This window comes from Gymnodraco acuticeps, unplaced genomic scaffold (genome assembly GCF_902827175.1).
Source record: "Gymnodraco acuticeps unplaced genomic scaffold, fGymAcu1.1, whole genome shotgun sequence".
Classification (NCBI taxonomy): domain Eukaryota; kingdom Metazoa; phylum Chordata; class Actinopteri; order Perciformes; family Bathydraconidae; genus Gymnodraco; species Gymnodraco acuticeps.
The window spans coordinates 6,006,640-6,034,211 of NW_022990023.1; the positions used below are offsets into that span (position 1 = coordinate 6,006,640).

Here is a 27,572-nt window from a genome sequence, read left to right on the forward strand (position 1 = left end):
GTTATTCATTACTGACGTGTCCAATATTTAGCATTTGTTGTTGACTTTAGTACTCGAAGGATGTTTACCAAAGACATGCTACAGGTGGAATTCAACATCTTTCCTCTTTTGTAGCTACAACATACTCTCACTTTATAGCATTTAACTTACCAATCTATTGATTTTCACCCCAAGGTGTCAAACGGAGCAGTAGCCATGGCTAAGACGACCCTGGAGCAGCTGCTGGTGCGCTGTGCGACTCCACTGAAGGATGAGGAAAAGACTGAGGAGCTGCTGGCCGCCCAGGACAAGTCCTTCCATATGGTGACTCATGACCTGGTGCGAGAGGTCACCTCCCCAAACTCCACCGTCAGGAAGCAGGCCATGCACTCCCTGCAGGTGCTGGCTCAGGTCACCGGCAAGAGTGTGACTGTCATCATGGAACCACACAAAGAGGTGAAACCAAGAACTACAGTGTCTCTAAAACTACATGTAAATGCTGTGCTAGATATAGAAACAGGTGTGATATCTTCAACACAAAATGGGCTACAGTTAGGGAATGTGTTGGATCACTATAGACTGATACATTCTGAAATCTCTCTCTAATTGTTTTCTTGGGATGTCCTTTATTCTTCAGGTGTTGCAGGACATGGTTCCCCCGAAGAAGCACTTGCTCCGCCACCAGCCTGCCAACGCTCAGATCGGCCTGATGGAGGGCAACACCTTCTGCACCACCCTGCAGCCCCGCCTCTTCACCATGGACCTCAATGTCATGGAGCACAAGGTCTTCTACCAAGAGGTATGAAACATGTTGTGTTTTTAAATGTTTACATTATCAAAGTATGGTTTTATCGTCTCGTGCTTTTACATTTGTTTTTTTGTCCTATCGGTTTTTTCTGTATTTATGCTACTTTTTATACATGTATTGATATACAGCACTTTGGTCAACTCCGTTGTTTTAAATGTGCTATATAAATAAAGGATTGGATGTTAATATAATCTATTTTTCCATTTTCTCACACATTTGTTTAAAAGTTCCGTTTTTTATGGTAATTTATACAAAGCTATTTGCCTTATTTAGAACAATGCAAAGGCATCCTAGGCCTAGATTTAAGATATTTTATATAACCATTTTGCAAACATTGGACTCAATTGAGCTACAATCTGAAATCACTAGTTTCAGCGCCCTGATGTTTGACCTCTGACCTTAATGTTTCTCTTGTCTCCTTCCAGCTGTTGAACCTGTGTGAGGCAGAGGATGCTGCTCTGATGAAGCTTCCCTGTTACAAGAGCCTCCCCTCCCTGGTTCCCCTGCGCATCGCTGCTCTCAGTGAGTACTTCCTGCTCAACCTGGATATTCGTCCTTTGTATTGATGGTCATCTTGTGTGTTAGTTGCAAACTATTCTGGACCAATATAAATCCTTAAATGTTGAAAACTGTCCATAATTAAGGCAAACTAAAATCCTCAACCTGGAAAACTAATACGACGATTAGGGCTGCACGATATTCGAAAAAATTGCGACATTGCGATATTTTCTTCCCCTGCGATATGAAAAAATACAGGAATTGAAGAAAAGGCAGTTTTTTTTGTCCGCAAACCATCCTTTCTTGAACTTGAATGCTTTACAATTGGTATTTTTTTAACAATATTTAACCGGATGAAGGATTTTAGTTACGGACTTCTGGGTCTTAAGTTATCAGAGCAACAAGCTGAGCTAGCTCGGTTAGCCTGCTGTGATCTGATCAAGAATGATTGGTGGTTTGCTGTGCATGCAGAGCCGGCATGTCACTCACTCAAGTACCTTTTCCTTTTGTAGCAAGCAGCCAAATAATTGTAACATGACGTATTTGAGTTTATTTGCCTAATAAAGATCGCACGCCCTAAAAAAAATAATTGATATTTATTGCTGACCATATTTGTATCTTGTTTGTAAATAAGTTAACCATAGTAAAACAGTTTTATTGATTTACTCAATTGTCCTTTAATGAATGTATCTTTTCTTCCTGTTTAGACGCCCTTGCAGCTTGTAATTACCTGCCACAGTCCAGAGAGAAGATCATTGCCGCCCTGTTTAAAGCCCTCAACTCCACTAACAATGAACTGCAGGAAGCAGGGGAGGCATGCATGAGGAAGGTCAGTGCAACACCTGATTGTTCTTGGGTAATAATACTACATTACATCATTATTTAAAGGCAATGTTTTCAATAATCTCTACCACATGTTGCAAGATGTCACCTGTCACTTGATTTCTTTCCTATCTGAGCGTCTTACATCAGTTCTTTGAAAACATTGTTTGGAATTTATTTCAAGACCGTATTGATTACTCAGAAAGCTCAGAGCTGTGTAACATCACTCACTTCAACAGCAACTCCCTCTGAGCGAGAAAGACAGATGTGACCTTTCTTAATCTGGATTAAATACCGTGCCCTTAAGCTTTGAAGCGATCCACCTCAAAATCAAACCAGTGAATTTATTGGCACCTTTGAAATATTTTCTAAAAATGCACCTGCACTGCGTCACCCTTATCCTTCCCCTCTTAATTCATCTACTTGTTATTGTTTTGTCTCTTTTGCTTTATCCTTTCAACTGTATAACTCATGTCATTTGAGGCCCTTTGTTAAACCTCCCCTCACTCCTTTCCCCCGCCCAGTTATCTTCACACAGACCTCCCTCTGCTTGATCATACTCTCCATGAACCGCTCGCGCCTATATTCATCAAAACATCCATTCCATCTATCCATCCACCTCCAGCTCTTTGTCCCCTTTTCCTTCCATTTCTGTGTCCTTCATTTTCTTTCTTTAGCACCATCACTCCTTTTCACTATCCTGCTATTTTTATATTTTCTTTGGCTAGCCATTCTCTAGCTCTCTCCATTCTTTCATCTCTGCCCTGCTAGCACTAATGAGCGTTGCCATGGCCGGATCGATACAGGATGGAGTGTTTGTGGAAAATGAATGTGGCTGCCATGCATCATTCCCTCCTGTGTCTGTGTGTGTGTGTGTGAGGGTGTATGTGCGTCATCAGTGTTTGCTGTTAGCATGTGTGCTTGTTTATGACTGGTCATGCCCTCATTTGAGTGGCCTTAGTTCCTTAATGGAGACACAAGGGGTAGCGAGCAGTTCATGGGGCTGGAAAACCTGACAAGGCCAGGTCTAATGTGGAAAAAATATGAGGTGTGTCAGGGAAATGAAAATGATTAGGGTTTTAAACTATTTTTTTATGAAAGTTTGACGGCATCACAACGAGGCACACTGCAGAACCTTTTAATAACAAAATTGGTGAATCTTTAAAAAAACATTATATAGAGTTATAGTAAATTATATTGTGGTCTGTTTATGTGCTTGTATGACATTTATTTTCTGTGTTTGTTTGATTTTATGTGTTGTATTATAATTTCCGCCAAACTTTAACTTTAAGAACTTGAAATATTTCTGTTTTTCTTTTACATTTAAAAACTTTTTTATCATACAGTTTGTTGTTGTTTTGCCAAAAGATAAATGAAAAACTCACGGAGCGGCTATTTATTTAATTAGTTATGATAAGCTGTTCTACCCCCCGATTAACTTTGTCTTCTCGTACCTTGACTGTATATACAAATGTTGAATTATTTGAAAGAAACAAATGTAGCTGACAAGCTCCATCTTGGATTTTTTTTGCCACACTGTATTTCTAGAGTGTTACACAACTTTATTTAAACATGTTCTAATTGCACCTAATGTTCCCTGTGTTTTATCTCAGTTCCTGGAGGGCGCGACCATCGAGGTGGATCAGATCCACACTCACATGCGCCCCCTGTTGATGATGCTGGGGGATTACCGCAGCCTGACGCTCAACGTGGTGAACCGCCTCACCTCCGTCACACGCCTCTTCCCAAACTCTTTCAACGACAAGTTCTGTGATCAGATGATGGTGAGGAACTCAGACCTCCTCATCCAACAACATCAGCTTAAAACACCTGATCGCACAGTTGGGAAATTAGTGTGGCATCAAAAGCTAAATCCTTTAAGTATGGCGGTGTTTGTGCTAGGCTAACAACTTTAGATTGTAGGGTGTCTGACACAGAATTTGGATTATTGTGCAGATTGAACTAAATTCAGTCAATTTAAAGTATTATCAAGAAGACATAGTTTGAAATGTAAACACTTTTGTAGCATATTTGAATATTGTTGCTAGTAGTTCAACTGGTATGCTACTTGCAGATTTGATTCTTATTATTTGTCCTTTTTTTCTTGAATCTTTTTTCTTGAATATTCCGTCCTTGTCCACATAATTCACCATCACACAGTCTCATTATCTCTCTGTGTCTCTCATAGCAACACCTGAGGAAGTGGATGGAGGTGGTGGTAATAACACACAAGGGAGGCCAGCGCAGCGATGGCAGTGTAAGTATAAAACACACACACACACACCTGACAACACTGAGACTTTTTAATACAAAATTGTGTGAAATTCAACTCCTGTGTTTCCTCCATTTACTTTAGTAGACATCTTTTTATATTCTGTAGCAGCATCTGTCCACTTACACTTCTTTTGTTCAGTTAAATGTACACACACACACACACACACACACACACACACACACACACACACACACACACACACACACACACACACACACACACACACACACACACACACACACACACACACACACACACACACACACACACACACACACACACACTGGAGGGAGCAGAGAAATGTCCCCTTATACACACAAATCCACAGTCACATGTAGTGAACACCTCCTCTCTGTGGCTTCCTCCCGGATGAATTGTGAGTGGCCATATTACAATCAATGATTAATTAGGCGCCAGGCAGGCGGTGGTGGGTCCAGCGCTGCGTCTCCTCATTATCTCCCCGACAGATAACCTTGTAAAGGCAGAGAAAAGGTGAGAGAGAAAGAGGGGGAGTGAGTCAAAAAAAAAAACCGGCTGCCTCTCCCTCACAGATTTTTCTTCTCTTTATGCAAGTTCATCCTGTCCAGTCGCAAAATGGTGTTTAATTAGATGCAAATTGGCCCTTTTGTCTTCCCCTGCCTCCAAACCGGTGGTCTTTGTGCGTGTTGGCAGCGACAATAAAGCCCAGGTCGGGGGGGTCAATTAAGCTGATGAAGACAGAAAGTGAGGAGGGAAATAGAGAAGGCTTTAAGAGGAGGGTCTGAAGACATGTAGGCATAAAAGCAGGAGTTTTTCCTATGTTCCTTTTTCCTCCAAATGCCATCGATTCAGACAATCCAATATGGCCCCTGCCCCGATATTCCCCAGAGAGAAAGTTCTCCTAAAGGTTGCCGCTGTGTGTCCATTCACTTCATTATCACCCTGTCTAATCTACTCACCTTCCACATGGACACAAAAATACACACATACTTCTCTGCTGACTCTGACCATTGTCTCCCGTTCCGGTACAGCCTGCGTTGGAGGGCGTTGAGGTGAGATGTGACCCGGTGTTGCGCCCCCTGTTGGTGACTCTTTCAGTGATTCTTTTTTTTAGTCAAACCAATGTCGTGGTAGTAGTGGTGCTGTTGGAGTTTCCCTGTATCTCTTTGTCCCTTGTTAGTCTTTATAAATGTCATCTCAGCCTTGCTCTAACCTCTCATTTTGTTTTAGAAATGTCCAATCCTCCACGTTTCCCTTTGCACCTTTTTAAGATATCGCTAATACAAGATTTAAGGAAATGATCATGTCCCTTATTTGTTTGAATTGAATCCAGGAGCTCATGCAAAGTGTTCTGTGGGAAGTAAACCGAACACAGGTTGCATTTTCTAACTAAGATTGTCTCTCCACAGTTGGCTGTCAATCAAGAAATGATGTCCCTGTCTACTTCCTTCATGCTTCCAAAAAATTCACCTACTCCTTTCTTTCCTCTGTTCTTTCTCTCTGACTCTTTCTCCAGGAGATGAAGATCTGTTCGGCCATCATTAACCTTTTCCACCTGATCCCGGCGGCGCCTCAGACTCTGGTGAAGCCTCTGCTGGAGGTGGTCATGAAGACAGAGAGGGCCATGCTCATCGAGGTAGGACACCATTATTATCATTATCATTTTATGTAAGTATCCAATGGATTGGAATCTGATTGATTTGCGCCACAGCGGGGAAGGTAACAGTGTTACACATAAGGGGACAGGGCAGATAAAAAGCCAAATTAAAACAGTAGACTAACTTGTTACAAAAAAGGTCAAGCACATAGTGATAACATAAAATCTAAGAAATACACATCCAAGGTAGAAAGAAATAAGTAGCAGCATTGTAAAAGTAAACGAATATATAAAATCCGTGAAGTAGCAACCAAAAAAAAAAAAATGAGCAGATTAAAGGTGGGGTAGGTAAGTTTGAGAAACCGGCTCGAGATACACTTTTTGTTATATTCCATGGAATGCTCTTAACATCCCGATAGCAATGAATATCTGAAATGCTTTGACAAAAAATCCATAGCAAAATTTCATCTGTGGAAGCCGTGGCGCTGTAAAAAGCACGACCAATCATCTGAGCCGGCTAAAGTAACTGGATGGCCTACCTGCCTGTCAGCCTTCCACCTGTGCACACACTTATCTCGTGCCCTCATTGGTCATGTGCGCGTTCGTGTGTTGGAGGAGGGGCTCTGTGAGGAAGTGGCAGATTTGTTCTGGTCGTGTATTTTCAAATTCTAGCGCACTCGAGCCGGTTTCTCAAACTTAAAAAAAAAAAAAAAGTTAATATTGCAGGGTGTTATTTAAAAACAGATTATTTTCAAGTTAGGGAATTAATTGAATACCATATTAATTTTTACATCCTGCTATAAACATTTGAATCCTTATTGATCTAGTTTATAGTCTTTATAGCATTTGAAACCTCTGTCATTCAGCGCAGATCCTCATAAAAACGTGCTTTTTGCTTTCATTAAATCAGAACTATTGCTCCTTTTTCTAATTTCTCTTCCCTCTGGTTCCAGGCTGGCAGTCCTTTCAGGGAGCCTCTGATCAAGTTCCTGACGCGTCACCCATCTCAGACGGTGGAGCTGTTCATGATGGAGGCTACGCTCAACGACCCCCAGTGGAGCCGCATGTTCATGGTCAGACACCGGCAGCTTTTATTGACACGTTTTCCAGGCTCAGTGGCTGTTAACATCAAAATATGACGATTCATTTACTGAAAAACTATTAATCCAATGCAGTAAATTATTTACTCTTACTGTATGTTGTACATTTTGTCTTTACAATATGTGTATCTATTCTTGTAGAGTTTCCTGATCATGGTCAGACACCGGCAGCTTTTATTCACAGTCTCTTAACGTTTTTATTGTCACATTTGCCATTGAAACTGCATTTAGCTGCTTTTGTAATCGGCTATGATCAGGGATATATTGGCCTTTTGAGGCACTGTTGTACTGTTAACACCAAAATGAGACAAATAGTAACAGTTCTTAATTTTCTGTATCATCTTTCTTTAAACAGGAATGTACAGCTGTTGCTCCAATGCCATAAAGATGGTTCTCTCTGCCATCATTCCTACATCTCTTTTTGTGTCATATTTACAGTATGTGTTTGTTTTGATATACAGAGTTTCCTGAAACACAAAGATGCCAAGCCTCTGAGAGACGTGCTGGCTTCTAATCCGAACCGCTTCGTCTCCCTGCTGGTTCCCGCTGGCACTGCAGCCACGGTTCGACCCGGATCGCCCTCCACCACCACAGCCAGACTGGACCTGCAGTTTCAGGCTATCAAGGTAAACAATTGTATATACACTGCCACAAAGGGCTGGGCCATATGGAGAACATCAAATATGACAATATTTCTGATCAAATACCTGAATATTTAATCTGCTTAACATAGAAAATGACATCTCTTCACTGTAATGCAGCCTTTAAAACCAAGAATTAAAATATTCAGACGATAGTTACTCTCATATCACCATATTGATATAATATTGAAATATTGCCTATTCAACATTTCTTGTCAGGTCAGATGTATATATTTGTAAAGGTTACCCGTAGTTCTACTCTGAACACTGCATAACTCTCAGTAGATCCATCAAATTCACTTTTGTATTCTCCGTCCCCTCCCCACAGATCATCAGCATCATAGTGAAGAACGATGAGGGCTGGCTGGCAGGGCAGCACTCCCTGGTCAGCCAGCTGAGACGAGTGTGGGTCAGCGAGGCCTTCCAGGAAAGACATCGCAAAGACAACATGGCCGCCACCAACTGGAAGGAGCCCAAGCTGCTGGCGTTCTGCCTGCTCAGCTACTGCAAGTATGTACACTCATTGAAATAGTTGGAAAAGCCTAAATGTTGGACAGAATCGATCTGAAAATGTACTTTTGATTTGGAAATATGGGTTGAGCAGAAACAACAACCCCTCTCTCTTGACTATTATTGCTGATGAGCCTTTGGGCCAACAACTACTTCTACTAAATGAACAATGCTACCAGTGAAACATGATGACTGAAGTACCGTATTTGAGTTATTAGCTTGTGCAAGAACTACAAGCTTTTAAGGCCAGTATTTTTAACGTTTCTTTTAAGGTTAGTTTCTTACTTGAACTAATCTACTGTAATGGCATTCCTATCATGTATGACCTCTCACCCCACCTCTCTGTCTGTGCACAGAGAAAGTGCTAAACTCACAGCAGATGTTTAGTTCAGACCCTACAATGAACCTCTCCTGCCACTGATGTTCGAGCATGCGTGTTCATTTAACCTTCTTAGGATAAAAAAACAAGTTGATTTCCAAGCATAAAACCGGCTAATTAACCCAACTCACATTAGATGTTTTTTAAACTCCCTATGTACAGGATCGTTGTTGACATATCTCTTTCCGTACACTGATCCTATTGACCTTCTGTCTCGTCAACAGGCGTAACTACTCAGAGATCGAGCTGCTGTTCCAGCTGCTGCGGGCCTTCACAGGACGCTTCCTCTGCAACATGACTTTCCTGAAGGAGTACATGGAGGAGGAGATTCCTAAGAACTACTCCATCGCCCAAAAGAGGGCCCTGTTCTTCCGTTTCGTCGAGTTCAATGACCCACACTTCAACGATGAGCTTAAAGCTAAGGTACGAAAAGAGCAGGAAAGTCAATGTATGACTACATGCTACAGGGACCTGAAAACAACGGCTTTTGACAACCTTATTTTGAATAAAAGTCATCAAGGGTATAATACACAGTCCCACTAAAACCGTATATGTCTTATGGGTTGTGTGAAAAGCCAAAACCAGCAAAGATTGAATGGATGGATATATTTTAATCTCTGTTTTCGTACAATGTGTAAAAGGTCAACATTTGGAAATGGAGTTCTTACTTCGTGACACAATAACATTTTCAGGGAGGGATTATTTTTAGCGTGCTAGCGCAGCAGTTATTGCTCATTTTTGGTTTTATATAGCCTGCTTAAGAAAACAAATGTTATATGAATATGATCATTTGAAACCGGGGCTACATTCTGGCCTTAAAAAGGGAAAACAATTTGCATTGTGCTGGAAAACTAGATTACATCTTAGATTGTGCCTAAATATGCAAAGTTTATTTGTTGGCCTTGTTGCCCAGTCCTATAATTAATGATGAATTATAATGATATGGAATTCTTTGAGCTTCTCCTCGGTTTGGGCCCTGATTTGTGTGTCTTTTCTAGTTGGTGTGTTTTGCACCAGAAGTTTTTTGACAGAGTCATGAAGGTCATTGTGTGTGGTGTCAAACCCTCAGAGGCTCACAGATGAATGCTTCTGTCCCCTCCACCTGACCGGCTGCTGCTGCTGCAAGCATTACAATCATTCAGGCTGCTTTTTAATTAAGCTCATTCTCCCTCATACACACACACACACACTAACTCAAACATATGCACACACACACTCAAACATATGCACACACACACACATTTTGCCCAGCTGTAATAGGCACACAACCTGGCACAGAAGAGCAACAGCACTGCTGTTAAGTACAAACGGGTCAGTGGGGAAGGCCTGGCCTGGCTGCCACTGACTAGCACAATGCCAAATGGCTGTGTAAGAACACACACACACACACACACACACACACACACACACACACACACACACACACACACAAATCCAAGGAGATACACTTATGTTTAGGATGCTGTTCACTCCACTCTACCCCTTTTTGCCTCAGTGACATATGGACGAGGGGAGAAAAAACCACAATGAACTATGTTCTATGTTCCAATACCCAAATGCTGCGTGTGACTTTTTAGCAGAGCAGATTTGAGTCCCTCAGATAGCAGACCCTCCATCAGAATGTTGCTCATATTGTTGTTTTTCCCTTAATTGTGCTCCTCACGTGCACAGCAGATGCTCGCTGTGCACGTGAGGCTGGGAGACCGAGGATGTGTTTGTGTGAGAATGTGTTTGTGTTGATCGGAATCATGAGCAAGAGTGTGGTAGTCATCTGACATTTGAGTAATTGGCTTTAGCATTTTCTCGGGAGCATAATATCACAGGAAAGTGTGTGTGTGTGTGTGTGTGTGTGTTTGGGAGTTAGATAGAGGCTCAGGTTCTTGCATCACCGGGGTCTCCGAGAATATTTCACTTGAAGGCAGAGAGAGTGAGAGTGTGAGAGTGAGAGAGAGAGAGGAGTGTGAGAGAGAGAGAGGAGTGTGAGAGTGAGAGAGAGAGTGAGAGAGAGAGAGAGGAGTGTGAGAGAGAGAGAGGAGTGTGAGTGTGAGAGAGAGAGTGAGAGAGTGAGAGTGTGAGAGTGAGAGAGAGAGGAGTGTGAGAGAGAGAGAGGAGTGTGAGAGGAGTGTGAAAGAGAGAGAGGAGTGTGAGAGAGAGAGAGGAGTGTGAGAGGGAGAGGAGTGTGAGAGGAGTGTGAGAGAGTGAGAGAGTGAGAGTGTGAGAGAGTGTGAGAGTGAGAGAGAGTGAGAGAGTGTGAGAGAGAGTGAGAGTGAGAGAGAGGAGTGTGAGAGAGAGAGAGAGTGTGTGAGAGTGAGAGAGTGTGAGAGAGAGTGAGAGTGAGAGAGAGGAGTGTGAGAGAGAGAGAGAGTGTGAGAGAGAGAGTGAGAGAGTGTGAGAGTGAGAGAGTGTGAGAGAGAGAGTGAGAGAGAGGAGTGTGAGAGAGAGAGAGAGAGAGAGAGTGTGAGAGAGAGAGTGAGAGAGTGTGTGAGAGAGAGAGTGTGAGAGTGTGAGTGAGAGAGTGTGAGAGTGTGAGTGAGAGAGTGTGAGAGAGAGAGTGTGAGAGTGTGAGAGTGTGAGTGAGAGAGTGTGAGAGTGTGAGAGAGAGAGTGAGAGAGAGGAGTGTGAGAGAGAGAGAGAGAGTGTGAGAGAGAGAGTGATGAGAGTGTGAGAGAGAGAGTGTGAGAGTGTGAGAGTGTGAGAGTGTGAGAGAGAGAGAGTGTGTGAGAGTGTGAGAGTGTGAGTGAGAGAGTGTGAGAGAGAGAGTGTGAGAGTGTGAGAGTGTGAGTGAGAGAGTGTGAGAGTGTGAGAGAGAGAGTGAGAGAGATGAGTGTGAGAGAGAGAGAGAGAGTGTGAGAGAGAGAGTGAGAGAGTGTGAGAGAGAGAGTGTGAGAGTGTGAGAGTGTGAGAGTGTGAGAGAGAGAGAGAGAGAGAGTGAGAGTGTGAGAGAGAGAGAGAGCAGCAATGAATCATCTGTGATGGCGCAGAATGACCTCACGCTGCTCTTTTGTTTCGTCCAAAAAGTTCTCACTGAAAAAACAGCTTTTTTGTTTAAACGTTTTTGACAATTCATGGATTGTATTCCAAGCAGACAGGCAAGCAAAGAAGTGGATGAACTTTATGAACACAGCGCGTCTCTTTCACATTCCCGACATGATGCACAGTGCAGCAGAAGTTTTCTACTATGTTGAATCGGTCTTCATGCTGTGCCTCTATCCGCTCCTCACTGGAGAGTGAAATCAAACGGTGTGGTTGAATCAAATGAATGTTTTTGCACTAGTTATACACCTCTTCTAGCATTTGGGAATTCAAATTTACAAGCAAAACATTTTGTTGTACACAAAACCAACAGCTGTGCGTGTTAGGTGTGGGTGAAGAGGGAAAAGGTTTTTACTTCTTTGCAACATAATTAGAGACTAATGTTCTTCTAAAACATGTCTTAATAGAAGGTGCAGCAGATTAACATCTAAGTGCATTTTTATTAACACAAATGAATTGCCTTTTATATTCTTGTCCAAGCATTAAACAAAATTAACTGAATAAAATCACATTATTGATGCAGATTTCTCAGCAACTTACCTTAAAGGGGCCCTATTATGCTAATGTTCAGGTTTGTGTCTCTACTGTGACATTTAATGTTCAAAAAGCTCTTTATTTAATGTCTCATACTGCCTGTGCTGCAGCACCTCTTTTCACCCTCTGTCTGAAACCAGAGCCCAGTCTGCTCTGATTGGTTAGCTGGCCGGCTCTGGTGTGATTAGTCAACCACAGAGATGTCCCGCCCCATAGTCTCACGTACAATGTGTTGGTGTGCTAGCTAATAGAAGCTTGAGTTATACATAGTGATATCACTCCGGAGGGAACTTTGGGATTTTAGCGTTTGCAGACCATTTACATGCACACAAACCTATATAAAGGGAAAACCCCAAAAAGCACAACAGGGCTGCTTTGAAGTTTGAATCCAGTGAGATCCAGCAGCTCTTCACCTACAGTATGTAAAACTTGTGTACTGACTACAAATAGACAAATTACTCTAAGAACGATTGATATAATTCAAGAATGCAAGTGGTAGTTGCTCGAGACATCCTGCGGCTACTTCAGAAACACATAAATTATTTGTACATTCCTGGTGTGAATACTACTGCTGCTACAACACACTCATGCTGTTGGTTTTAATGTATGTAAACAGAATTAAAGATAATTAAGACACATGCAGAGCCAGATATCGGCTCCTTGACCTGTGTGTGTGTGTGTGTGTGTGTGTGTGTGTGTGTGTGTGTGTGTGTGTGTGTGTGTGTGTGTGTGTGTGTGTGTGTGTGTGTGTGTGTGTGTGTGTGTGTGTGTGTGTGTGTGTGTGTGTGTGTGTGTGTGTGTGTGTGTGTGTGTGTGTGTGTGTGTGTGTGTGTGTGTGTGTGTGTGTGTGTGTGTGTGTGTGTGTGTGTGTGTGTGTGTGTGTGTGTGTGTGTGTGTGTGTGTGACACTGCCACCCTGCAGTGATTGATGTCACAGAGCTCAGAATGAATAGGAACAGATGAGGCCGAGGAACAGACTGGTGCTCCACGCTCTTTCTTTGTGTCTTCATTTAGTGTTGTGTGTGTTTCTGCATGCGTGTGTGTGAGTCTATCAGCCATGCATGTACACTGTGCATGTGAATAATGTGCTAATGGAGAAGCTTGAACATATGCTGCCACAGCTCGTTCTCCGCTGAGCGATGCCCTGTCCTCCCCAGTGATGGATGGAATAGAGGGTTCATTAACAGATAGCAGCTTCTTTATGAAATGCAGTCGTTGGCTGTATTGTGCCTTTCTCTTCATTCGTAGATAACAATCCCTTCAGTGTTTAAATTGCAATTCAAGCCTTTCTTTCAGCAATATTTTACTTTTGCTTCCAATTTCTTGAAGATTTATTAAAGGTAGGGGGTAGGTAAGAATGGAGAAACCAGCTCGAGTGCGCTAGAATTTGAAAGTACACAACCGAAAGAAATCTGCCTCTTCCTTCAGACTTCCTTACAGAGCCCCTCCTCCAACACACACGAACGCGCACATGACCAATGAGGGCACGAGATCAGTTTGTGCCCAGATGGAAGGCTGACAGGCAGGTAGGCCATCCAGTTACTTTAGCCGGGCCGGCTCAGATGATTGGTCGTGCTTTTTACAGCGCCACGGCTTCCAGAGATGACATTTTTTAATGTATTTTTTATCAAAGCATTTCATGTATTCATTGCTATCGGGATGTTAAGAGCATTCCATGGAATATAACAAGTGTTTCTGAAGTGAATTACATACCCCACCTTTTAAAGGCCGTTGTATTTGGTGCCTCTACTGTGACAAGTTAACATTAATGTTCAGAAAGGATTTTGTAATTGTCTTTGCTCCCAATTGTTATGGTTTTCTAAGGGGAGATGTTAAGCGTAGAAAGTCATTTTCATCTGATTCTTGAAATGACACATTTTCTATAACCGTTGTATTGGGTGGCCTTTGACTGTGCTGTTCCTCAAGTGTGTCTTTATGCTCAATCAACTTGAAAAGGACTCGTGTCGCTCTGATTTTAGAATAGACCTGAGAGTAAGTCAATATTTCATCACTTAATTATTTGTCATGAAGAGTTGAGAGTGCTGCTTTTGAAAGACCATACACGATAACTCACAGATTTTTCTCCTTTTGTTAATGCTGTGCTATCGGCGAAATCACCCATTGTAACTCTTTGAAAACCTGAAGGACCCCAGGTTGCGTGTTCTTCTAGGTAAATGGAATTGATTGAAAAATGAATAGTGTGTTTTTCTTGTTTCTCAGGTGTTGCAGCACATCTTGAATCTAGCCTTCCTGCACAGCTTTGAGAAGGGGGAAGGGGAGCAGCTGCTTGGACCCCCCAACCCTGAAGGAGACAATCCAGAAAGCATCACCAGTGTCTTCATCACTAAGGTACACACACACACACACACACACACACACACACACACACACACACACACACACACACACACACACACACTTAGGCTGGCAGGTATTCTCTTCAAATTCAATCTGCTCGCTTCTCCCCCTTCTTTTGTTCATTACTCACCAGCGTTGTCTCTCTATCCATCTCCCAGATTTAATTATCTGCTGCATTTCCTCTCATAATGTCTTATCAGTCCAGCACATCTCCATACTCTCACTCATCATCAACTACATCCCACTTAGTCTCCAGTGGCCTCCACACATTACTTGACTCCTTAAATCTGTCTCTTCCTCCTCTTTTTTCCATCTGTCTCTGTTTTTATCTCACCCTCCCACCGTCACATTTCATTCGTCAGGCCGGGCTGTAATGCCTGGTGTAAATGTCATGTTGTGACCATGCGAAAGGTCAGTATGTTTGTTTGTGCTGTGGCGGATCTCATCATTGACTAACACCAGGCCTAATGGCTGCTAATGGCTCCTCTACGTGCCGCTTGAGTCTCATTTCCTCCCTCAGCTGCCTCTATCCCTCTTAGCTGGGGCTTCATTGTGCTGCGACATCATTCAAATGTTATTTTGAGAAACATCCGTCAGTGCACTTCAGGCAAACAGTATGTTCACTGAATGTGTTTCTCTTTATAACGCCTTATGGTGCATTAAGCAATCCAATACATCTCTTTTCTCTGTCTGCACATGGTAAAACTTAAACACTCAACAGGTGTCAGGCAATTTGGTTCCTACGCAAAAAAAAGAAGTGTTTTGTTTCACACACAAAGCATCTCACCACCTGGAAAAAATAACATTTAATTCACACAATGAGTGAACTCGAAATATGTTCTAGTGCAATGAAATTAACCTGAACATTTGTGTAATATGTCCTCTTTAAGACGAGGGAAACGGAGTGATAAAACGCTATGTCATTCCCAGGTATTTATTCATTCCTCATTCCTGCACCATTATTGGATTTTTTGATTTCCAGTGCAGGTTGGGGAACAAAATGATATTCAAATGTTATTTAATGCAACATTTGGTAAAGACAACTGGCTGTCCGCGGGGTCTAAGTATTAAAAGTTGATAAATCAATTTAGCGAAAATTAAGGCTATTAAACGGCATTTTCCAAGGTATTACATTTTGTAGCTTGTTTTCAATAAGTATATAAATGGTCCAAAGAGGTTGTATTCTACAGTCTGCCTGAATGTAATCATGGCGTAGGTGTGTAGTGTGATTCTGTGTAGTTTATTTATGGCATCCCGTTGGGTTTGACGTCATCTGAACAGGACATCGCACGCTCACTGCTTGATAGCGCGCGATGGTCCGAAGGGGAAATGCAAGTCTGCGTCCAAATGATTGGAAGACAAGGAGGAAGGACAATCAATACTGTATATTAGACCAGGGGTTCCCAACCCCCTGTCCGCGGACTGGTACCGGGCCGCGGAGGTGTTACTGCCGGGCCGCGAAATAGCTGTGAGTTTATCGTAATATTTGCAGAATTATAAATATGTAAAAATATTTTATTATAATATTTTTTTTAATAAAGTGTTTAATGTTCGCACCTATACCAGTCATATTATTTCATCCAGTAGCCTAGTTAATCTTTCACCAGATAACCGTTGAAAATGGCTTTTATGATGTTCCGAGGGATTCGGCGGCTCAGCCTCAGCCTCTTGTGCGCAGAGAAAGTTACCGGTGCGCCAAGTAGGAAGAGGAGCGCACAGGAGACAACCGTTTAATTGCAGACTGTTATGTTTATGTGGGGAAATGGCAGTGCATACATTATTTGAGATATATTTCAAACTCGGACTTCATTTTAAGGACATGTCGGCCAGGGGTGTAGAGATATTTATTTAAGCACCGGATTGGCAAAACAGGAGAGTAAACCAGTCTGCCTTGATCTATGAATTCATGTCCGGGACTCTCACGGTATCTGCTGCCCGCAGCTGTTTATAGAAGGAAAACCTCCTTCACTTCATGAAATGGCTGCAGCATCAGGAGGCAGCGGGACGTGTAACTCCGCTTCTGAGAAGTGCAGCACCAGCGCGCCGAGAGCTGTGCCTTTTTACGCACCGCCTTCGCTGTGTTTACCTTCATAAGAACAGCGAGTGACTGCAGGCTGCTACGTGTTAACCACACACACCTCTACACACATCGAACTGCCCGATTACTCCCCCTTTTATTAGTTTTATGAAGGAGATGTCCAGTCACCAAGGCGCATGATGTGTGTGTGTGTGTGTGTGTGTGTGTGTGTGTGTGTGTGTGTATGTGCTCTGCTCTGCTCTGTGTTTGTGTCTGTCCGACACCAGCATTTGTTTTCAAATGACCATGAACAGTAATTTACACACATCTGGCTAACTCCATAGGTAGCCTATATGCAGGTGTTCCCAAAATAAATTAGTTTAATCTTAATCTCGATGAAGTGCTAAATGCTGTCGGACGTGCACCGGAACGAACGTCGCTATCATAATATCTTCTGAAAACTAATGCCAGTGTCACACACACACACACACACACACACACACACACACACACACACCATGTATACATCACTTCAGGGGACGTTACATTGACTTACATGCATTTCCTGGAGACTTATCCTAACCTTAACCCTAACCCTTAACCTAAACCTAACCGAGTCTTCACCCTAAAATTAATGATTCCCCTTATGGGGACCTCCAATTTGTCCCCATAAGGGAAGCCAGTCCCTACACGTGACTATGTAAACAGATTTAGGTCCCCACAAGTATAGTAATGCTAGACCACACACACACACACACACACACACACACACACACACACACACACACACACACACACACACACACACACACACACACACACACACACACACACACACACACACACCCTTCATAATGCGCCTTCTCCTCGTTTTCCCATCACTGGATTATCCGCAAATCATACAAACAAAACCAAAACGTTGATTTATCTGTTTTCCCGTTTTGGTTTAAAAATTGAATAACGTCGGTTTTTTGGTTTTCTGTTTTTCCGAAAAACCAAAAAACGACACCGGTTCTTTTTTAAACGTTGTTAATATGTTTTGGATGCATATTGTTCTAGTATTTGTTCAGGCTGTTACATACAATTAGCCTCTGTTGCTACCTGCTGGTGAGTAAATATTAAAATCAGTTAAAATTGACAACCGGTCCGCGATTTTTTTTTTAATGTATCTGCCGGTCCTTGGCACAATAAAGGTTGGGAACCCCTGTATTAGACCCTCCAGAAAAACGCGGGCAAAAATCCTTGATTATGCGATTAAACATGCAGGGTTTTAGGTGATTTTATGCGGTGAAATTGCGGGAAGTTGCGAAATATGCTAAAAATTTTTTTTTAAATATTGGGCTGTCTTATTTATTCTCTCTTACAACCTGCCACTAACGTTAAACCCCTTTACTATTCAATTAAACACATTCAATGTTTATTTATTGTAAAAGCAATTTTAATCACACTCTCTCTCTCACACACACACACACACACACACACACACACACACACACACACACACACACACACACACACACACACACACACACACACACACACACACACACACACACACTTCTCCGCCTCATTCTGTTTTCATTTACTCGTTCGTTATCTGACCAGCTTCAATCTTTTAGGCTTCTCACCTCGTTTCTTGTATCCCTTGAAAGGGTTTTGGAGGTTGATGCCTCCGCAGCAGCAGAAAGCATTTTCGAATGTTTGAATGAATCAAAGTGGGTCGCAGAGGCGGATTTAGGATTGTAGGAGATCCGAGGCTTAGCCCAGGAGTTGTGGGGTTGGGGGGTGCAGGGGTACAGTGCTATTTTTTATAAGTGGGGGGTGGACCGAACATCCTTTAGGGGGGTCGTCGCCTCCTCTCGGGGGGTCCGGGGGCATGCTCCCCGGGAAGATTTTTTTTAAAATATTGAAGTTGAAAGCATCAATCTGGTGCACTTTGAGAGCAACATTAACCCTACCTTAATAACACCTTAAAGCGGACAAAAGGCACTGGAGAACACGCATTAACACCCTTTAATGAAGCAAACTAATGCCTTAACTCACTCAAATAGTCGTTTACTTATTAAGGTGAAACGAATGTGCGTAGAGTTTTAAAGGATGCGGATAGTCTCACCTTGATTCTGGCGCATTGCTATCGTTTTATAGATCTATTCTCATCCACCATCTTTGTTTGTGACGTAAAGAGTGTAACGGCCCGTCCACACAGCGGCGTGCGTTGACGCTTGCCGGCGGGCGTGTCTGACACTCAACCAACAACCAATCACATGAATCTCCCGCCCCTGACACACAAGCAGCGGTTTGATTGGCAAGAGCTTGTACTGGCATATGATTCGATTGGCTGACGCTTCTGCCGAGGCGTCAAAAGTTGAGCATTGCTCAACTTTTGCAGCGAGCCACGCCAGCAACGCACCGCGTCGCTTCCCACGATGCAGTTCGGCTAAAAGTGACGTCACCCCATTCAAAGTGAATGGGCAGAAGCGTTGGAAGCTTCAACGCACACCGCTGTGTGGACGGGCCGTAAGAGTCACGTTTCTGAATCGGATGCAGTCACAGCCAATCAGTCTGATTCAGAGGGTTGCCTGTCAGTTCTGTTGTTATGTGTACTGAAACGAGAGCCGGTATAATTCCACGCGTGAAAACAAAATAAAAATTGTAATACGTTATTTTAGTGTCTTAAAAGTAGACTGAGGTATGAAGGGTTAACGTTACATCTTAGGATAATGTTTAGTCATGTTCTGTATACATACTAACATATAAGGGTATACTTAGTGTGGTTACTCCATGTTTACTAGCTATAACATTAACGTTACATCACTCTTTTTCACTTCTTACTCAGTCAGCCAGAGTGCAGATATCACCATTAGATTCACAAACCTGAAACATCATTCATTTCTTCACTGCTGGTGATGACATTGTTGTCAGCTGCTGATACTGCTGCTGCTGCAGCTTGTGGCGCCTGCTTCGATGAAAAGAGCTTTCTAATACCCATAACTGTATATGCTATTAGCTTAAAACTCGTCAGGCACTAGGAAGGATCACTTCTTCTTCAGGGCAGGCTACGCAGTACGCAGGCTAATGTCCCACAGTGGCTGCCTCTCTGGTGGACTCCGGTACTGCACATTACTCCCGAGACGTTTTTTAAAAAAAAATTATTATTATTATTTTTTTTAAGTGAAACATCCGGGGCTTTTCAGAAAACATCCGGGGCTTGAGCCCAAGTAGCCACCCCCTAGCGCCGCCACTGGTGGGTCGTCACCGTCGATGTTCTCTTATGCTCCAACACAGTTGCACGGGGTGCAGAATAGTTTCCCCCCACTTTCGGGCAATACATCGGGATCGGGGTACTGCTTTGCCCGGTCTTTAGCAGAAATGTTCGTCGGTAAATGAGATGGATTAGATTTTTTCATCTTGGTGTTTTCTCTCTCGTGTGAGCTCCACACGTTCACTCTACGGTGTTGTTTACCTTCTGTGATGCGCGAGCTGATGACGTCGCGTCGTCATCATCACTACTTCACTTCAAGACGAGTTCACTTTTTTCTCTCTCAACTTTGTGTGGAATAATGCGGGGATTATGCGGCCTTTTGATAAATATGCGCCCTTTTAAAAATCTGCGCCATTATGCGGTAAATTATGCGATCGCATAATCGCGTTTTTCTGGAGGGTCTAGTATAGTAAATGTGAGGTAAAGTGTGTCACCAATGTAACCGGTCTTAAAATGTATGGAAAAGGTCTTAAAAGGTATTACATTTGACTTCAGGATTCCGACATATACCCTGGACAAAATGTGTACAATTACCTGAAAGAAGTATTATTGTCGTGCAGAGAAGTCCCGGCCTACAAACGGTATTCTACAGACTGAATAAAAGAGTATTCTTTTTTACAAATCTGATTTAAAAAATCACTCATCAATATGTTTCAATGATAATGTGAATAATGTTTCAATCATGATCATTATCTGTAATAAAGCAATTGCAATATCAGCCAAAATAAGCTCACTTATAGCACTAGATCAGTGTTTCTCAAACTTTTTCATACCAAGGACCACTTAACCAATAAAAAAACACTCGCGGACCACCTAACTCCACAAATATAAAAAAACACATGGTTTTTCTAGAACAGATTACAAATCGCCTGAAAATAGTACAAACAAGTGGCAACATGTGTGACGAAGGTGTTGCGCTGGGCTATATCATGCAATTGAAACTTAAGCTCGCTCCATTGCGGAGATATTCCTGCGAGAGTGCGGAAAACTTAAATGTATTTATTTATTTCAAATGTGAAATGTTACCAATATACTCACGGACCACTAGGGGGCGCTCACGGACCACCAGTGGTCCGCGGACCACACTTTGAGAAGCACTGCCCTAGATCCATTGTTATTGACTGCTTACATATACTGTACTCCCTCTGAGCGCAAAAGCTTTTGTTTCCCTCTCACTCAACCATCTCTAACCCCACGTCTCTTCCATCCCTCTCCAAGGTTCTGGATCCAGAGAAGCAGGCGGACCTGCTGGACTCTCTGAGGATCTGCCTCCTGCAGTTCTCCACCCTGCTGGTGGAGCACGCCCCCCACCACATCCATGACAACAACAAGTCGCGCAACAGCAAGCTGCGGCGCCTCATGACCTTCGCCTGGCCCTGCCTGCTGCCCAAAGCCTGCGTGGACCCCGCATGCAAATACAGCGGACACCTGCTCTTGGCTCACATCATCGCCAAGTTCGCCATCCACAAGAAGATCGTGCTGCAGGTGAGGCGATGTGCAAAGAGAGAGGAGGAACTCCGTAGAGAGGAGGGGAGCTAAAGGAAGAATGGAGATAAAACATGGCTGATTTGTGAAGCAGATGTAGACAGTACTAGATGAAGATGAAAAAGAACCCATGTATATCGGGCAACTACAATGTTTGGAAAATAGTAGGGATGCACGATAATTATCGGCCCGATGCACGTAAGGTCTCTCTCTCTCTCTTATCGGCCCGATAATTATCGGTCCGATATTAGGAATTATGACGTCATCCCGATAAACCCGATAAAAGTATTAATAGCCCCGATAATATACAATATATTTTTTGGGTAAAAAAAAAGAAAAATACTGCGGTGTGGGTGGATTGGGATGAGGGGCGCTTGTTTTTCACTCGGCTCCTCCCGTTTTGCCAGTACTGTGGTATTAGTGGTTTAGGAAGAGGGGAGTTCTTCACAAATCCAGCGCTCCCTAACTCATGCCTGTGTGCGGCCGTGAAGCCAGGACAGTAAACAAACATGTCGTCGGTGGTATGGGCGTTGGAGCTATGTGCAACTCGAGGCATATGCTCGAACCGGAGCTGCCTGGACGCTGCAATCATGTTGCGCACTATCCGTGCTGAGTGTGCTGACTTTTCGTACAATGTCCCACTGTCTGGCTTCCTGCATAAAGTCAAGTGCTCGGCGCAGTTGTGGCGAAATGTCGCTCCTCTGTTTTCATTTAAACAGCTCCATATATCCGTTAGCGCAGCTAGCTAGCACCAGATGCTAACAACAACAATGCACGTAAGGTCTCTCTCTCGCTCGCTCGAGCCACACATACACACACCCTCCCGGTCCTCCAGATGGCCAGTCGGTGCCTGCCGGTGAGCGTGGAAGTGTGGTCTGCCACAAGCGGACGGCAGGAGCGGGGCTGTCAGCATCAGCTTGTAGATGGTATTTTAAACTCGATGCGCTCTGAAACTACGGGGCGGTCAAGGAAAAAAAATACACATGCGTTAATCGCGTTAAAATAATTAGTTGCGTAATTTTTTTTTTATTATCGGGTATCGGTCTTGAGAAGCAGGAAGTTATCGGTATCGGTTTCAAAAAACCAATATCGTGCATCCCTAGAAAATAGATATCAAGATATGTTTAGAGTATCAGTTAGAAGGACTGGACATGTGTGTGTGTGTGTGTGTGGTAGACGGAGAAGTTGGAATGCACTTTTTTAGGAGTGTCATTTTAGTTTTCCTATTCCTTTCCATGTTGTGTTCCACATACTATTTATAATAAATGTTTTACTGTAATTGATTAAAAAGATATCTATAAGCATCAATGCTACACAACATGTAGATTATAGAATGATAGAAAAACAACATAACCTCTCCTCTGTTCAGGTCTTCCACAGCCTGCTGAAGGCCCACACCATGGAGGCTCGGGCCATCGTGCGACAGGCGATGGCCATCCTCACTCCAGCTGTTCCCGCCCGCATGGAGGACGGCCACCAGATGTTGACGCACTGGACTCGCAAAATCATCGTGGAGGAGGGACACACTGTACCACAGCTGGTCCACATACTGCACCTCATCGTGCAGCACTTCAGGGTGAGCAGATATAACAGAAATCAGTTTTGTCAACACCACTTTCTGTCAGCCCATCACTATGAGTGGTGCAGTGATTTGTTTACAAGCTGACCCGGAAGTTGGCATCAAAGGGACAAATGGACGACAAAAGCCGATGTGATTTTCAAAAATCAAACATCTTTTTTTAGTGCAATTGCCAGAAGTGAGAAGCAAGTCACCACCGCTAAGCTAACGGCAGCTAATGCAGTTTCATTTAGCAACTTTTTAGGGAACGCCTTCTTTAAGATGCGACAAATCTTAAAATCTTGTAAGCTTGAGTTAATCACAGATCTTAGGTCAGGCATCGAACCAAAAGACGGGTAAAAAAAAACTAACTAATTCCCTGATTTAGGACTCATTCCCGGCTTAAAGACTCATTCCTGCACTCTGTCTTGGATGTATTGACACCCAGTGGTTTTCATTTGGCTGGCTGGGCCGTACGGAATAATCAAAACAAATGCTGCCCTGTTTAGACCACCTTTTCAAGGAGAACTAATTACTGACTATCAAATGTCACTGTGTCTCATTTCCTGTAAACCAGGGTTATCTGGGAATCATGCAAATCCCCGACCAGCCTCCCTGCTCAGTGTGGCTTCGGCAATTTCAGAGAACCACATGTGGGGGAAAACAGCTGAGGAGCTATTTTTACTGATTATCTGAGTGCCCTGAATTAAATGATGCCTCTTAACCGGGCCTAATAGGAATGGAGCATCATCATTAAAAGTTGGATCATCTTGTCTGACCCAGTTTATCGTTTTTTGGACTAGTTTGACCAAATTTGAGTTTGAAATTGACAGTGCCTCCTAATCAAAAACAGGATCAGATCTAGGCAGCAGTGCTAACCACCTTTAATCGCCTTAATGCAGGCACCTCCAAGTACTCAGATCTTGTACTTAAGTAAAAGTAGGAGTATCACGGTGCACGCCTACTAAAGGATGGTTGGCCTTTTTTTTTTTGCCTTCCTCCTCAAACTTCACACACACTTTGTGCCCTCTCGCCCGGCCGGCTGCTGTCCGCTGCCTCGCCGGGTCAGAGAGCGAGGGTCTCTCAGCAGAAGACTGACGTTCCCCTCAGCTCCCCTCTGTCTCACTGACAGGCTGCTCTCACTGGGCCAGATGACTAATCTAATGTAATCACATCAGCATAATTACGCTGGGGAGCAGATAATGACAGACAGATGAGAGACCTTGTGTGCGTGTGTGTGTTTGATAAAGAAATGGCGTGTGTTTGTGTGTGTGCACACGTGATGGACAGGGCTTAGCCACGCTGTCATTAAGGGCCTGTGAAGCCGCGCTCTATCGACTATAATTACCCTCAAAGTGAGAGGCTTTAATATTCTCTGACACTGGCAGATAGACACCTCATCTCTTGCTCTCTTGTCAGCGCGTTTGAAGAGTCCCGGTTCAGTTTGCGATGAAGCTAAGTGACTCTTGAGTGTGAATTCTCAGGGCTAAGTGTGTGTCATCATGTCCTTGAGACTAAGTGGGAATACAACTTCAGAGTTTTGCCTCTTCTGACTCAGTGGCTCAAAGTGATTGGGAATTATCACCTTAAAATCTGGAGCGAAGAATTGGCAATGTTAAAAAATTCAATTCTCCCCAAAAACAAAAGCAGTGGCATTTGGAATCACGTTTATAGCATTCGTGATTATGGTGCTCCTCGGGCCATCGCTGACCTCTGATTATCTGGCATTTAGATGGAACAACTGCTTGGAAGAATTACCCCAAAACACCCCTCTTAATTGCTTTTTGGATGGTTGCTAAGGCAGTCGAAGCTATTGTAATTCATATGTGATCATTTAACTCGAAGCTGGGGGAAGTCAGAGGTTGCTCCCAAAACAAGTTTGCCAAACCAGAAATAGCCAACCAATGTGAATTGAATATGCAGAACTTGGAGCACATTTTGGGAAACGTATGCAGTGTGTCTTTCAAATTAATTTTGCAGTGTAGACGCTTAAGTTTTGCTTGTTTGTAAAGTAAGGAATATAAAATAAAAAATGTCCCAAGCTACATTTTATGTAAAGGTTTTGTGTTCTTTAAGTACTGCTCTGTCATCTGTTCAGCCTTTCTCACTATCCTTCTTTTGAACTCTGCCATCGGCATCACTGACCATCTGGCGTCAGAGCTTTAGGAGAAGAACATGCAGTCAAGTCTAACAAGGCACTCTGTGTTTAGAATACCAAGTATGGAAGCTTTCACGCAGCAGATTGTAATATTCTTGAAGTTTAATCACTTTTTATTATTATTTTATCCGACTGATTTAACGTATCATTGATTCCTCTGTTGTTAACGCACAGCTGTGTCCTTCCAGGTGTACTACCCAGTGCGCCACCACCTGGTTCAGCACATGATCAGCGCCATGCAGCGCCTCGGCTTCACCCCCAGTGTGACCATCGAGCAGAGGAAGCTGGCCGTGGATCTGGCTGAAGTCGTCATCAAGTGGGAGTTACAGAGGATCAAAGACCAGCTGGTGTGTTCATGGATTTATATAAAATATCATAACAAACATTCAGGAGGCTGTCTTCGTACAGTTTTTATTTCCTTATGAGTGTGTGAACAACAACAGTGTTTTAAGGCGCCTTGTTGAAATGACTGAATGCCTTAACTTCTCTCTATTCTCTATTCTACGCGTTTCTAATGAATCACTGCTGACATGCTTATTATGTCACAAGAAAGGGCCATTTATCAAACATTGTCTTAGTCCATAAATACTGCTGTGGTCAGAAACTACAGCACATATACTCTTTGGTTTCATTCTGTCAGCTGTACTAACGTAATGCTCCTCTTCACTTCCTCTATATTAGGGCTGCACGATTTTGGGGAAAAATCGAATTGCGATTTTTCTGACAAATATTGCGATTCGAATTGCGACATCTAATTTTAAGCGACCCAACGGAAGTTTATTGTAAAATGCGGCCATAACTCCGGCTAGGAAGGTCGTATCAACGTACTCCCGTCTCTAGCACCCCTGCAGCCCGAGCTACGAGTGAAAGAACTAAACTTACATGAAACTTCCGTTGGGTTGCTTTAAAGTCAAGCTTCAGTTTAAGATTCACCCTGTAATAGAAACATGTGATGGAGCATTACTAACCTGACTCAGAAACCATCTAGGAGAGCTCCATTGGAAGTCATTTGGAAAGGGCGGGCACCTTCAAAAGCACTTGGCAGGTGATTGGATCAATCTGTCTATCACCTTCTATCATGGGCCACTTCTGATTGATTAACAATGGCTGGTACATGTGGAGCACAGCACTTCTGATTGGTGTGGAAGACTGACACACAAGAAGAAAAAAAAATCGCATACTTTGCGATTTGATAATGGCATTATCTCAAATCGTGATTTCGATTTAAAATCGATTAATCGTTCAGCCCTACTCTATATACACTTTTTGCAATACTTTTTATTTAGTTTTTTGTATTTTATTATATATGTTGGAGCAGCTCAGGTCAGAAGAATGTCATTGCCATTTCTACACTGTAGCTTTGTGCATAACACCTTTGAATCTCCTGACTGTCCAGCCGGAGTCGGATGCTGAAGCTGTGGCTGGTGGTGAGGGGACGAGCGGGGGGGCAGTGAAACGAGCTCTGTCTCTGGAAGCTTCTTCTTCCTCGGCTGTCACTGCTCCAGGAGGAGGAGGAGGAGCTGCTGCTGCTGCTGCTGCAGGACCGGACGCCAAGAGGTTCCGCACGGCAACAGGAGCTCCATCAGCGGTGAGTTTGTTTAGAAAAAGGGTTTAGGACAGGATCCAGTGGCCGGTCACTTTGTCCATGGATTCGCTTTATAGTGGGTAACTCTCTGGCCTAATTCCAAACCGTCCCCTACACACTCCCACTGTGTGAAAGAGGGAACTCCATCTGTAGTGACACTCACAGCTAAATGAGGCTCCTTCTTCAAGAGGTAGTGTTACAGCTGCAAGATTTTGGGCTAGCTTCCCTCCCTCCGACAGAAACAAAAACGTATGTTTAGCCTTTAACCCTTATGTTGTGTTCGGGTCTCCCGTGACCCGTTTCAAGTTAAAACTATATAATAACTACACTCTAGTTTTTTGTATCGGAACAAGGCTTCATGATATCCTCCACAGCAGATATATAAACACTACAGAACAGATTTTGACCATTTCTGCCAAGTCTGAAGGTCTCTAAAAAAAAAAGTGTATCATTTGGTGTTGGGCTCTGGGGAATTGTTTTGGGTGACTCAAGGTCAAATTTGGCCCAATCAAGATTCACCTTTGACTTTAGATACCCCTCCCCCACCGCCTTCATCCACTGTAACAATAATTTTTCGCAACATGCACCTGATCTCCCCTCCCTCTGATACCCCCCCCCCTCAAAGAATATGTACACTAACACTTGAACCTGAACACACACATGCACGTGTGCATTATGTGGTGTAATGTGTTTTGGGCCATAACATTAAACAGGATTGTACGGTTATGAATGCATTATAAGTTAGTTATGATGTAGTTAAAACAATATTGGATGATAGTAATTTTTTGTGTGTGTTTTGGACTGAGATAAATCATGGGTCAAAGTTGACCCGCGAGCACCATGAACGGTAACAGCTTTGGAACACAACACAAGGGTTAATGGAGAGGGGGGAAATAGGGCTGGTGACATTTACATGGTTTCCTATCAGCATCTCTCAGACTAATAATAATACAACTCCCAAAGAAATCTATTTTTAAAAACCTTTTCTTGCTTTA

The 27,572-nt window shown here is 43.2% G+C and overlaps 1 protein-coding gene across 4 annotated transcripts in view; it reads left to right on the forward strand.

Annotated features, from left to right (window-relative positions):
• The window catches only part of trrap (transformation/transcription domain-associated protein), a 119,026-nt gene that overhangs the window by 24,035 nt on the left and 67,419 nt on the right, over positions 1-27,572 (forward strand). The window contains exons 25-41 of one of the 4 annotated variants that reach the window (XM_034214292.1): positions 175-435; positions 617-778; positions 1,213-1,309; positions 1,993-2,141; positions 3,721-3,891; positions 4,296-4,364; positions 5,393-5,413; positions 5,878-5,997; positions 6,912-7,031; positions 7,520-7,684; positions 8,028-8,209; positions 8,813-9,011; positions 14,375-14,503; positions 21,010-21,276; positions 22,646-22,852; positions 25,181-25,339; positions 26,389-26,580. In XM_034214292.1, coding sequence (XP_034070183.1) covers positions 175-435; positions 617-778; positions 1,213-1,309; positions 1,993-2,141; positions 3,721-3,891; positions 4,296-4,364; positions 5,393-5,413; positions 5,878-5,997; positions 6,912-7,031; positions 7,520-7,684; positions 8,028-8,209; positions 8,813-9,011; positions 14,375-14,503; positions 21,010-21,276; positions 22,646-22,852; positions 25,181-25,339; positions 26,389-26,580 — 2,670 coding nt within the window. The remainder of the gene's footprint in view (positions 1-174; positions 436-616; positions 779-1,212; positions 1,310-1,992; positions 2,142-3,720; positions 3,892-4,295; positions 4,365-5,392; positions 5,414-5,877; positions 5,998-6,911; positions 7,032-7,519; positions 7,685-8,027; positions 8,210-8,812; positions 9,012-14,374; positions 14,504-21,009; positions 21,277-22,645; positions 22,853-25,180; positions 25,340-26,388; positions 26,581-27,572) is intronic. The other 3 variants (XM_034214295.1, XM_034214293.1, XM_034214296.1) reach the window with 3 other exon arrangements.